The sequence below is a fragment of the Rhagoletis pomonella genome, unplaced genomic scaffold (genome assembly GCF_013731165.1).
Source record: "Rhagoletis pomonella isolate Grant_MI unplaced genomic scaffold, Rhpom_1.0 Rhpom_scaffold_00005, whole genome shotgun sequence".
Taxonomy (NCBI): Eukaryota; Metazoa; Arthropoda; class Insecta; order Diptera; family Tephritidae; genus Rhagoletis; species Rhagoletis pomonella.
Genome location: NW_023458559.1, coordinates 75,870,387 through 75,884,478, shown reverse-complemented (window position 1 = coordinate 75,884,478; position 14,092 = coordinate 75,870,387). Strand labels below are relative to the sequence as shown.

Sequence of the window (14,092 nt, the reverse complement as noted above, 5' to 3'; positions counted from 1 at the left end):
GGAAAAAAATTTTATCCTATAAAACGAGGCACCCCCTTAGTTTTTTCCTTTTGATATCCGTAATGTCTACATTAACTTTCAATTTTGTACTGTAACCAATACAGGGTGCTCAATCACCTCGAAATTCGCTACTGGATCGCTATGAAACTGCAAAAAAAATTGGGATTTTTATAAAAAGTTACTGTCGCCATGACAACTGGATCTCGCGATATTTTTTAGATAACTTAAATTGGAAATGTTCTTAGGTTGCTTATCCTATTGTTTGTTTAATATATGTATGTACACAATACTTCTAGAGTAAAATATGAGTATCATGAGCATCCCTTAAATTCATACTTAAAAACGTAAAGTTTGGTACCAGCACCTCTATCGGCAAGAGAACAAATTTTGGAAGGTGCTCCAAACCCTATATTGGAAATTTTTTTTGGACCACTCTAATGTACATATGTATTTGTTTAAGTGTGCACACCCAGTAGGCAATTTAAGATTGCTTCAACATAAACATCTATGGCAGGGCTTTTACACTCAGTTTTTTTCTTTTGCAAGTATTAGAGTACCCTTAAATTCTGGCGATTTCAAACAAAAAGCTCAAAAGAAAGGACTCCTATAAGACCACCTTATTGTTAATTTGTCCGACTATGCACATAATATGTATGTATGTATGTGTACACTAAATGTATACATATATGAGATCTTGTTTGTGTTTGTTAATGACGTGAAGCTAAGCATTTGGCGGTCGGCCGCAAGACCTCGCGGCCAAAGCAGCGCATGATAGGCCGCCAAACATGTTGACCCATTAAATTATGCGTCAACATGCTATAGAGCGGCGCGTACACACACACTAATAAAACCATAAGCAATTATATGAACGCGAGGTTGGAATATTCCCGATTATACATACATACATACATAAATTGAATTCATATAAATACCCAGTAAGCAGTTGATAGATGACGTAAGATAAGTCCGCTTTTTCAGCTCTTCCGACAGTAAGGCATGCTTATTGTAAAAGGCGACTAAATTCTATCGGTTCGTGTATTAGGATGATGTTGGGAAGAACACCCTCCGATACAACGTCAGCAAGGCTAAACTACAGCCGGACAGTTGCGTTAAACTGCCATACTATGTGATGGATACACTACAGGATTATACTACACGTGGTACCCCCGCAATTGGAACTCTACCCTCACTTGAGGCAGGATGGATCATGGATTGTGGAGGGCCCAACCAGCACATAATTATCCAGCGTTTACATGACAGATCGCATCCTCGAGTAGAGGCAAGTGGTTTTGCCTCTTGACTTTTCTTCAGAGCCGGGCAGCAGTTGTCAGACAACAATGATCACTGATGGCGCAGGTCTCAAGCAGGCGGTAAATTACCAGCAATCCTCCGGTAGCATTCTCCCACTTTACAGTGACCAAACTTATGCAATTATTTACTAGGACTAAGTTGCTGCTCGGCTGAGCTTCAGGCGCAAGGATGGTTAGAAGAAAGTTGTTGTTATCTCGGCGTATTTCGCATATCACTCCGGTGTGCGATGCTATTACTCGAAAATCTGATTTTCCTGAACATACAGTTGAAGAGTGAGTCGTGCAAACGTTTAAACCAAACCTTCAGAAAAAGTGTTGAGATGGACTGAGAACTGTCCGTTGCACTCAAAGGGATTACAAGAAGCTTATTCGTTTTTTAAAAGGGCTTCATTCAAATGTATTGATCAGGTACCGTAATGGTTATGATCTTTATAATAAAAATCAAAATCTAACAGTTAAATTTAGATTTACATTTTGCCGATCAAATTTAAAACTTATTTTATAACTTTTATTTTTTCGGTCAAGAATAATCGTTATTTTTGGATTTTTATTTTTTCACTCAAATTTTTATGGTTATTTTTGATGTTTATTTTTTCGATCATATTATAATTTCAGATTTAATTTTTTCAGATCATAAACGATTTATAATGGTCAAAAATTATCGAAAGTATAAAAATATAAAAATAACGATTTAATTTGACCGAAAAAGTAAAACTCCATATTTAACGAAAATTCTTGATCCAAAAAAATAAAAAAAATAAAATGATTTGGCAATGCTCTATAAATAAAAATCGTCATACTCCACTCTTTAGGCCTGATGCATACTTCACGGAGACAAACCCTGAGACTATTTTTGATCTTTTAGAGATTCATTTTCTTAGAAATCAGGAGATATATATGTAGTTACATTCAACTTAGAAATGGTATGAAATGAATCTTTTTACAGCTTTAAATCGCCCAGTCCGGATGGCACTCTACCTATTGTACTCAAAGTAAGTAGGTGCTGGGTTTTTATTGGTAGAATAGAAGAATAATACCTGCCACCTCTACAGTATAAATCGCAGCTTGAAAGATGCTGCAGTCGCGACGTCGTTTGACAGACGATATGAATGACTGACATGTATGTAAGTCCCATAAGTATTTAGACACCGATACGGGTTCAATCCCTTATCATAGACCTCTCATAGAGCTCACTTTGCAGCCACACCCTGTACGATGGAACTAAGCGATTTGATTTTATCATTAATAACATATTTTTTATTGTACTTTTAAGATTGTTTTCTGGGTAACTTAATACAATGGGTATAAGTATCACACCTACATATACATACTTGTATAATTGCTTGTCCGCAGCGAAATATTTCAAGTTGATGGTACATACTCAAGTATGTAGCGGTAGCTCAGACAAAACAATAACTAAGTAATTATGTACTTCAGAATGCGGTAGGCACATGAAGTACTTGCAAATATAAGCCTATTTATAGGCACCTGTATATGTGTAAGCATGAGTATTTTACTTTCATACTTCGAATCGTAAGAGGTCAAAGCCCTGCGGCAGTCACGTTGGTAAGGTAGAAGTTTGTGGAATTTCACGATTTTCTTCAAATTATTTTTTCCCATTCCTTACAACTTTATTCAGTTGGCCGCCCAACACGGAAACATTCTGTACACTTTCAAACTATAATAGTTAAGGTTATTAAGAGTATTAAGAACTTATGTACGCTGAAAAAGTTCTGTAAATTTGGTCGGCAACACTTATGCCGAAAAATGTGGAATATAGGATCATCGTCGGTATGGGAATATCAGTCAAAATTAAAGTTTGGAATACACCTCGAAAAATTATAATGATCCTGGAATCTCTTTATTGTTATCTTCAAGTTACTGGGCCATGAACCTTTATTTTTTTTGGGTTGGAAAACCATTAGTTTTCTATTATCGCGAAAAAACTAAAACCAAACAGAATGGAGGAGTCCTGAATGTTCCCTAGTCAAAGTAGTGAATAACCTACAGTTTTTTGCCCAATACGGGTAATTCCCCTTAGCCATATTTCTGATAGTAGCCTGGGCTCGATGGTCTCCTACTTGTCGACCTTCAGAAAACATTTGACCTAATTATTCTAACTTTAAAAGCAATGTATAGAGCGACTATAAGCCTTTGCCGTGTAAATCTTTGAACATCAAACCCAACGATTTCAGGCCGTTAATGGTGCGCATATTGAATACCCAGAAAAGGGCAATAGTGAGTCCAAGGCTACCGGCTGTAAATGCTGAGGAGGAGTCTCCCTGACTCTTCTGTAAAAAAAAATCTAAATTCCAAAGGAAGTGGTATCGCATCTACTATGGAACAGAGTAAGAAGTAAAAGGAAGCATATGCATGAGTATTATATTACGAGAAACGGCGATAGAGTGAAAACCTACATAGCCATTGGGGCTAGTAACACCGACTAATCTTACTGCTAAATAGACTCTCCTGCTGAAGCAGCAGTCGCGGTATGGGAATAAATTCCACAAAATCTGAATTAGTGGTATTTACCAGGAAACACTGTTGTCTATCTCTGGGATGCTTGATCTTAAATGGTATACAATTTTGAAAGACTGGATAGGAAATTTAATTTAAGATTTAGCATCGTTGAAATGTCGGAAAAGCTACAACGGCTTAATACTCCTGCACAAGGACTATCGTAAAAATTTGGGTGTGGCGTCTAATATTTTCGCTTAAAAATGGACAAATTTCATGACACGTATCCCCTTTAGGCAAATATGTTGATAAGACACGGCCAATGAAAGATGATCAATCTATATTAGAACTTAACTTGAAGTTGTTACCGAACATTTCCTGATTGGAGGACACATAGCCATCCTGCGGCATCCTTGCGAAACCCATCCTCCTTCTCTGTCACTGACTGGCATCAGCAAGACGAAGACCCAAAACCATTTGCCGTTATTCCTTCAATGATTTGAATGACCGCAGAGTAATAAATATTATACAGAATTTAACTCGGTTATTTGCTGAGTCTAAATTAGTCCCATGAAGGACTCTCGCCGAGTTTAGCCCACCCTACCCTAAAAAATCTCATGGTGATTTACTAATAGAAAGTTCTTATTCAGTAAATGAAAATTTGGAAAACTGGCACTTATTACACTGTAAATAGTTTGCTATTGAAGTGCCAAGCAAAGCCTAGTCACAGAGGCAGACCCCTGCCGTTGTTTTCTTGATAAAATAAAATAATATACAACACTCACCTGCAGATGATCCAGCAATGCCTCCAGTCCCCGATCGCTAATCGATGAACAGCGTAAACTCAATGAATGTATGTGCTTGGAGGCTAACGGGAATGAGTGCACCACGTCGAGCGCATCCTCATCTGAGGCTCCCACTAACGCGAGCGCATGAAAACCGCGACGTATCAACGAATTATACAGCTTCACACGATCACAGCTCGGTATTTGACGCAATTCGCGACATTGCAATGTCGGCAAGAGACCCGACCAATAACGCGGACTGCGATAGAGTATGTCGCGCCATTTCATGCAAACCTGAGCCAACGTACGACGCTCATAAGACGAAAAGTAAAGGAAAAAGCGATTCAAGAAGCGATCGTCGAGCAGCAACGCCTCAATGCTGGTTATGGGAGGCGGGTGTTTGTGCAGAATCAGCGCAGACTGTGTAACGGCAGCGGCCAGTTGTGAAGCGTTTGAAGCGCCGCCAGCAGCGCCCGTCGGCAAGACACCCGCAACACTGCCGCCCACGCCGCCAACTCCACCACCCGCATATGGATGATGTAGATGTGGATTGGGCAGTTGCTTGCGCAACTGCAGTGGCGTGCCGCCACTCACAGATTGATTTGCTACCGATTTTTGAGCCGCCACTAAGCCCATGGTTGTGAACTGCGGCTGGCCGGGTATAGTGATGTTCATTTGCTTGGCGATCGAGTTAACAGTGGGCGCTGGTGGTGCGCCAAGTGGATGGCCAAGCACAGGCGGTGGGCCACCTATCATATTGGAATTGGAATTCACCAGTGTCGAGCTGGCAATCTGTGTTTGCAGTGGATGTTGTGACGGTGGCGGCGGCGGCGATGGCTGCTGCGAATGTTGATGCGGATGTGACGGCTGCTGGGCCTGTGGCGCCGACTGCTGTTGCTGCAGTAGCTGCATGTTGCCGCCAGTACCGACAACGCCAACATTGTGAGGGAGTGTGGGACTTGAGGGCGCGGACAGGCCGCCTGTGGGAGTGTGCGTGCCACTAGCACTACCGCCGCGTGATGGTTTGTCGGGTGTGGCGGTTGGGTTGCTGTTCGAATTGTTGCTTGCATTGCTATTGTTGCTGTTGTTACTGCTATTGTTGTTGCTGTTGCTGCTGCTACTACCGCCACAGAGCGCATTTGTGACACGTTCCATTACTGAGGTTTTGCCACTACCACCACTAGACGAAGAAGAGGATTGTGTAGAGGAGGACGAGGACGAATTAGAACCGCTGCCATGATGATGTTTCGAACGCAGGCCAAGACCGTTAATGCGTTTCGAGAGTTCAGCGGATGCACGTTCGACCACGCCCTGCGCCGATATCGAGGACATGGTATGCTGGAATAAATGCACTTTGAGGCGTGCGTTTCACCAGCCGCAAGAGGAAGAGAAACAAGAGCACAATCGAGTGATTTTCTGTTTATTTGAACACTACTTTTTTAGGAATTGTGGGTGGCGTCGTCGACGCTGCCACCACACACTACGCGTCAACCGCAGTCTTCGGCTCCAACGCGTGTATTATTAAAAATAAGCTTGACAAGTACGCGCACTCATTCACCGTTATTGTTCATCGTATATTTCTATATGTTTTTATTTCTATATCTCTTCACATTGATTCGTTCTCGCGCATTTGTATAATTTGAATAGCCTTCAAATGCTCAGCCGTAATCGCCTTTCGTATTTAAGCTACCAACTAACGCTAGTTTATATTTACTCTCTTCACTTCTCTCAGCAAAATGCATGCAACACGCAGCTATTTCTGCATTTATTGTGTCTTTTTCATGCAGCACACGTTCATTGTGTTCGTTCTCTACCAATTTGTTAAACTTTTGTTCTACTTTTGCTCTATGCTCGATGCAGCCATTTCCAAAATAAAAACGAACAGCAGCAGCAGTATGTCACTTCTATTGTGTTTTACGTGCAACGTTTTCGCTTCCAATTTGTTTAAGTGTCCTTGAAATAGAAAAGCAGCACAATAAAGTTAAAATTGTATTACAAACTTTCTTTGGGCGTAGTCGGTAGTGTGTTAGTATTATATGTGCTTATATAAAGTTAGAGAAAGTTGCTTTACTTTGTATTTCTTGTGTTATTTGAAAGAGAACCGAAAAATTACAGTTGCTGCTAAATAAAAACCTGAGATTTACTGCAGATGTTTCAAAAGAAAATATGTGAGGTAACGGGAGCTTTATAGTACAAATAATTTGAAAAAGAGATGTTAGTGCATTGGCGATAGCGCAGATAGGAAAGAAAATGACTGACACCGTCAACAAAAAAAATAAATACAAAAATCAATGGTAAGTCCTAGCTACTTTAAACTTGATATTTATTATGCTAACCTTGAATGGGCTACAAGTTTTTTTTTTATTACTTTGTTATATTTAATTGTTTCCAAAAAAAATTGTCTTGTCCCTTGTGGCACCACAGCGGTCACAAATATGGGCCTAAATGTGCTCGTGTGTCCTTTTTTCAAAGCTACACGACCGAAACCCAGAAGTCATGGCCATATGTAGCGGCGATATTCTAAAGGATTTCACAGATACTAGGTATCCAAAAAAAACTCGAGCAACGACGGGTAAAACTTCTGCAAAGGTATTTTTTTGGCAGTGAACCTTATTTGCCTAGTGCCCAGAAAATTGAAATATGTAAGTGGCGATGCAAGTTGGAACGGAAAAGACATGTCCAAAATCCTAGAAGAGGAACTGAGAGGAATGCATTCCCTTATGAGACAACATACTCAAATTATGAGTTATAATATATGATAAAGCGATGAAGTCAGAGTGTTTCCAAGGAGATTTAGTGTTTCTGTACAATCCGCAACGTAAAAGTTTGCACTCAAAAATACAGTGTAACTGGGAAGGTTGAATGACGTATTGCACCGAATCCAAACCGATGGGAGACCTAGAAACAAGATGAAGGTGGTCCACGTGGAGGACTTCGTTCGGAGGTGGAGGGTAGTGTGGCGAATACTGTGAACACGCAAATAAAAGTTCAAAACGGACAACCAGAAATTGACAGAATGTTCGATAAAAAACCGTAGAAGCTTCGTTAGCGAGGAACGTCAACAAGAATTTTCCAGAAATTGCAAAAAAAAAATATGCTGACTAGAAACACAGGGTGGCGCAGGTATGTAAAAGTGCACAGGGAGTTCTGTTTCCGTTGTGCATTAGCAAGTTACGAGTAAAGTTACGGAGTGCAAATTTGAAGTTCTGTAAATTGTTTGTTGTACAATAAAGCTAGTTGTATGGTAATTGGATTGTGCAAAACAGTTAAATAAAATAAAACTTAACTCCAGAGAAAGGGGCTTTCAAAGTTTATGGTCGAAAATATGGGTTAAGGAGTACAGTAAAACCCGCTTAAGTACCTCACGAAAAATGTCAGCTTTTTGAGGTACTTAGACGGGTTGGGTACTATATAAACCTGAGCTTAAAATTGTTTAGAACACTGAAAATTTCAAACTTTTTTTTTCAGAAGTATTTATAGCCCATTCAATTTGGTGTAATAATTTGCATGTTTCAAGTGGCTAAAAATTACCGTTGATTTTTTAGAATTTTTTTCCCGAACGTGTAGCGGAAGCACTTAAACGGAGAAAATTATAAGTAAAATGGTAAATGGGTACGAAAAATTTAGGTACTTAGGCGGGTTGAGTAAATTAGCGGGGAGGTAATTAAGAGAGGGATCTTCTTCAGGTTACATTAAAATATTCACGGTGCCCAAAAATGTTGGTTACTCAAGCGGGTTAGGTACTTAAGTGGGGGGAGGCGGATACTTAAGCGGGTTTCACTGTAAATACTTTAACGAAAAGTACCCTACTAACTTAGTCAACACTAAAGAAACTTTAATTTTTACTCGCCACTTACGGTTGCTAATTGCTGCCACAGTCATTCACTTTTTTCTTCTTGAACAGGTCTCAAATCTTAAAAGTTTCTCTATGTGAAAATCTGCATTGGTCAACAGAAAAATTACTTATTTTTTCTTACTGCACACAACTTTAGCAACAAAGTACTCCGGCACAGTCAGTAATTGCCACTTTCTGTCATTTCCGTTTAAGTTTATTACTTCCATTCTTTTACTGCAGCCGCAATTGCCAACGCGCCGCGTTAATTAACAGACCCAAGCAATGAAATGAAAATAAGAGTAGCGGAATGAGTCAAAGTAAAAATGTGGCATACTGAGTAATATATGTAGAATTGTTAGAGGAAAGTTGCGGAAACTAAAAAGTGGAACGGAAACGTTCACCAACTGCCCTTTGATAGCATAGTGCATAAGCGTGTTGAAAGGCAAACTCTTGAAGAAATGAGCGAACGACAAGGCCTTTATGATGACTGGCGGCTTTAGAGCCATATTATTACAATTATTCAAGCAGCTGTGCGAAGTCGTGGTCCATAAATGCTAGTGTAATGAAATTTGTTTCGAAAAGAATCAAGTAGTTTTCTTTTTTTTTTCTGCCGCAAGACCTTTCAATGAATGCTAAAGCTGTGAAATGCAAAAATTTTCTAATTTACTTTTGTCGTTTGCATCCACTTTTATTTTCATAACAAAATAAAAGAAATGTTTTCTACTTAACTATTTACTTGCCCGTCCGCATATTAATATTAAAATTTTCTTCACTTATGTACCTACTCATCTCTTTTCGCTAAAAATGTTTGCTTTGCAGTATTATTCTGATTTGCTACTTGTAAATGTTTATTGTAATACAAGGCTACTTGTGGTGTCTTTGGAAATCAAATTAAAAGCAATATGTCCAATAAATAGGGCTGGAACTATCCGCATATTCGAATATCCGGATATCCATGCGGTTTATACGTTGACACGAATAAAATCCGTATAGTATGGATACCTGGTTATTATTCGAATTTTTCGAATATTCGGTTAATATTCGTATTTTCGGATATACCAAAAAAAAAAAAAAACACCAACAAATTGATTAACAATATTCGTTTATTCAATTACGCAGACTGTAGACTGAATTAGCTCTTGTCGGACTTGAAGTTGACCCTTTGGATCTTGGATCTGGAATTGTGAACTTCCTGGATCTCAACCATGCTTCGTACAATGATTGTAAACGCTAAGTTAGGCCACAGAGAAGTTACCAGGCGACCTAAACAGGGGACTCCGTAAGCCGGTGTACTGTTTCCGCTGCTGTGATCTACGGATTAAAAAATATTCTTCTAAGACGCAACAGTGATTGTGGTAAGCGGATTGTGCATCAATATGATAAGCGGAATGCTTCAAGGAGCACTACGGAAACTTATCATATTCTGTATAAGAATAGCCAGCGTACTTGAATAGCTCAGCTGGCAATGCTGAGAGAAAGTTATGTCTTTAGCTGATAGGCATGTCGGTGCACTGATCATGGAGGCCGAGGCCAAGCAGCATTCACGGCAACGAGATTGCCGAAGAGCATGGGAGGACGCTAGGCTAGTGGTTGGGACATTGCCTGCTTGCATCGCACTCCTTCAACCCGGCTCTGACCAATGATAAAATCTGTATGAGATCCAAAACGAAGGAGGAGACTGTGCAATATATCACCTGCCAGTGCTCTGCCTTTAATGGTCTGCGGATTAGTTTGCTGGGAGCAGGTTTTCTGTCCAACCTGGAAGACGCCGCCAAAATAGGGTACCACAATGTGTTACAGTTTGCCAAGAGGAGTGCGTCGTTTTTCAACATTGCTCTTGGTACTCAGTGATTAGCTGTCTAATGTGGTCGTATTTTATCTGGTAACGCTATGGGCCTAAATGCCCTCTGCGAAGCTACGCAGAGGCTAGCCACCTTACCTAACCTAACCTGACGGATAGATGGATCATGGGGCATTCATCTGAAAAAGGTTCAGCTGGGTATCTGCAATTTATCACTGAATAACTTTTGACATTGCTGAACAATTATTTCTTCTAAATTTATTTGGGATACTTAGTAACTCCATTGTCAATTCTTGTCTCGCAGAGAATAAGATAAAGCAAACACTTTTACCATCCAAGGGTATGAATTTATTGCGCGCGATATGTTGGCAGACGTATACCTGAGCTTATTGGCATTTAAAAATCTGCTTTTATTACTTTTTCATAAATTTCAGGCAATGAAAGTTTTACAAATTTGAAGAAGCACAAAATGTATTCTAAACCATAAAAAGTAAGTAGCTTACACTTGACACAGCCATTAAAGACTTTAAAGAGTTATTTTTGGCCATAATTTTTAATTTGTTTAAAAATAATATATACTTTGTCAAGTACTTTTACTAAACTAATATCTTTTTCATTACCCAAAAATAATAATTGGCAAAACTTTGACTTACTTTAAGAGCACGCTTTATTGAATAAAAAGTATAAGTAGAAGAATAAAAAGTAAGAGATTTTTGTATCAAAACATTATTTGCTCCCTCCGACACAAAATATGTATATTTGTTGGCCTAAAGGCATCCTACACACATTTATATATTTGTTTGCACAGACAGCTCAAAAACCAACTTTATAGAGAGCACAAGACTATGATGAGACCACTTCACTTAGGCTTCCACGCAAATACAGATATTCATCATTTTAATTGCCTAGGCAAAACAGCACTTCACAGCTGCACGGCCGACCCACTGCATAGGCTGACGCATAGCAGTGAAATTAAAAAGCAGCGCTAAAATTAAAGGCATTAAAACAACAGTAGACCCGTTTCTACAGCGCTTTACAGGTTTGTTTTGTACGCCGCATTGCCTTTTGAGTGGATTTCATCGACGCAACGTTAAAAGCCAAAAGTCAAAGCAGCCACTACTCAACTCAAATAGGAAGAGTGCAAATGGACACAGTGCGGAAAACTAAATAAATAATATTTCATAAAGTTCATTGCACTGCGTATGGACGCCGTGTTGTATGAGTAACCTCAAAAAGGCAGTTGCAGCGATTGTGACTACCTCAAAACTTATTTGTGTTGGCTGGTCCACTACAGCCAGCTAGCTGCGTAGCCACTTAACCAAATTGGAATATTATCGTCAGTCGACAATCTCAACTAAATAACTACAAGGATACACACAGAAGTAAGAAATAGGGATATGAGTGTATTTACAGTAAATGGCGAGATAGGCGGTAGATAGCAAAGGTGAGTGAAAGAATACCAATGGTGAGTTATTAAGTCTATTATTTATATAGCAAAATAGATAGGAAATTTACCAGTAAAAAGAAAGGAGGAACGGAAATTATGAGGAAAAACCGCGTCATCGGGAAATTGACTGAACACTGACATAAAAAAACTGAATGTATCCATTTATTTGGACGCTTCCTGGAAAAACTCTAATATTTGTGTATACATACATAGGTATATACACATGTGGGTCGGTCAAATAGATGGACACAGTACTCTCATACATGTGCATACATCTTAATGCTTTGCACGTGTATAAGTGATTAACTTCCCACATAATTAAACCGGACCACAAACATATACGGTCGCTCAGGTGTGTCAATAAAGTTCGTTGAGCTCTAGGTAAAAAAAAACAAAATAACATTCGTGTATTCCCAGAATGTCCAAAGCAGCTGCAAAAAGAATTCACATTTTCGCAAACCAATCGCCACTTAACTATCCACCTCAAACGATAAGCCACAGGAAAGTTTGCGTAACCATGCCGCTCCCACCGCCTCCTACATACATATTTTTCTGTTCGGCATTACGTACACTATCCCTTTTCAGCTTGTTTGTTTAACAGCTTTATAGTGTTGAGCCATACTGATGCTGTAACTGCTGGACTTAAATGTAGAATTGGCTGAAAGAATGAATCAATGGACGAATGAATGATTGTATGAACTGCATTGACAAATCCCCATAGCATTATGGTAAAAATTTCTTTTTTTCGCCAAACACTAACAAATTGCTCCAATTTTCTCCGATTTTCCTTGTTTCAACATTTCATCTTTCGCAGCTGAGGAAAATTCAATGGCAAAGCCAATCGTGTTTGTTTGTTTGTTTGCGGGTTCCACTGTATGGGCTTTTGTGGTGCTCAAAGGCATGATCTGTTGCCACAAAGTCATCAGTTGATTACGAAAAATTTTCCAAGGTACCGTATATGGTTACATTTAGTCATATATGTACATACCCTTGTGGTCAGCTAATTAAGTTAAGTGACATTTTGACCAGTTTTGGTTATTTTTCTTTTGTTTATTTCATGTTTGTAACTTGTTTATAAAGTTCTAGCATATTACAAAACTGATTACAAAAATTATAAAAATTCAACAAATTTTAACAATTACACCCAAAAATTGTAAACTTTTTATTAAATATTTTCGGAAAAATTTAAGGTATGCAGTTTTATAGCCCATTAAATTTTAGTATGTTTAAAGTGTGAATTTCAAGGCGCTAGAAAATCGCGTTGATTTTTTTTAATTTTTTTGGCTGACGGTGCTGAGCATTTTCTCCCATATATAAAGTATGCTCGACAATTACATTTATATGGAGGAAAATACCTAGCAGCGTCAGCAAAAAAATATTATTAAAATCAACGCGAATTTCTAGCGTTTTAAAATTTGCATTTTAGCCTACTAAAATTTAGTGGGCTACAAAACTGCAGGCCTAAAAATTTTCTAAAAGTTGTTTAGTAAAAAGTTTAAAATGTTTGGGTATAATTGTTAAAGATTGTTGAATTTTTATAATTTTTGTAAGAAATTTTGTAATCTGCTAGACTTTAAAAAAAAAAAGTTATAAACATTAAATAAACAAATAAAAAATAACTAAAACTGGTCAAAATGTCACTTAACTTAATCAGCTGCCCACAAGTGTACATTTACATATTGCACGTTAACATGTGTCAATGAAATTCCATAGCTCGTCATAAGTATTCTCAGCTCAATCGTAAAATTTATCTCAATGTTAAATTCAGGTTAGGCTCATCCATTGTTTACGAGTATTAGAAAAATTTGAAATGTATTTGATTTTTCAGAGGATTCATTAAGCCACTAAATGATCAACTGGATGTAAACATCACTGGTACTGCTTTTGGTATGTATGTTCTATATGGGTCGTTGGTATGATGATCCAGGGTGGACACTAGCTAGGTCCACAAGAAAAAAATTTGAAGTGTTAAGCTCTCCCTCACCCTGTAGGATTTTTCTAAATGGGGAAAAAAATTCCCGTATTTTTTTGTAAAAAAAAAAATATATATTTAGGACTGCCTCCAAGCCCATGAAGTTTTCCATGTATGTATCTTATGTGGGAAAAACAATTTCTCGTAGAAATGGTATAGAATTCTTGAAAGTCAATATTTTTCGATCGGAAATCCCTGTTTCTCTTCAGGAGACTTTCAATAATAATACCCATTTGTTTATTTTACCATATTTTAATACAAACGATTTTTTGACCTTGACGCTTGATGCTCTTACTCATGGAACATCGTGAGGAGATAGCCGAATGAACCTTACTAGCAGTCAGCTGCTGGATACCCAACCTGTACTGTGCTTAAGTGACCGGCTACTTGTAACCGACAGCAACTGTAAATTTTTCTACAGGAAGTGAGAAGTGTAACTTGCTTAGTCTCACGAGCTCCCTGGACTGCCCTCGGTCTACACGTGG

At 38.5% G+C, this 14,092-nt stretch overlaps 3 protein-coding genes across 17 annotated transcripts in view; 2 read left to right on the top strand and 1 right to left on the bottom strand.

Moving 5' to 3' along the window:
• LOC118739585 (2-(3-amino-3-carboxypropyl)histidine synthase subunit 1-like) overlaps nucleotides 1-14,092 on the top strand; it is a 180,935-nt gene that overhangs the window by 29,851 nt on the left and 136,992 nt on the right. The gene's annotated exons all lie outside the window — the stretch shown is intronic.
• LOC118739589 (F-box only protein 32-like) overlaps nucleotides 1-14,092 on the top strand; it is a 159,046-nt gene that overhangs the window by 40,547 nt on the left and 104,407 nt on the right. The window lies entirely within an intron of this gene.
• Nucleotides 1-14,092, bottom strand: part of LOC118739578 (F-box/LRR-repeat protein 16-like) — a gene marked incomplete at its 3' end in the record, with an annotated part of 46,032 nt that overhangs the window by 19,248 nt on the left and 12,692 nt on the right. For all 4 annotated transcript variants that reach the window (XM_036470980.1, XM_036470981.1, XM_036470979.1 and 1 more), the window contains 1 exon segment: nucleotides 4,553-6,505. In XM_036470980.1, the coding sequence (XP_036326873.1) occupies nucleotides 4,553-5,884 (1,332 nt within the window).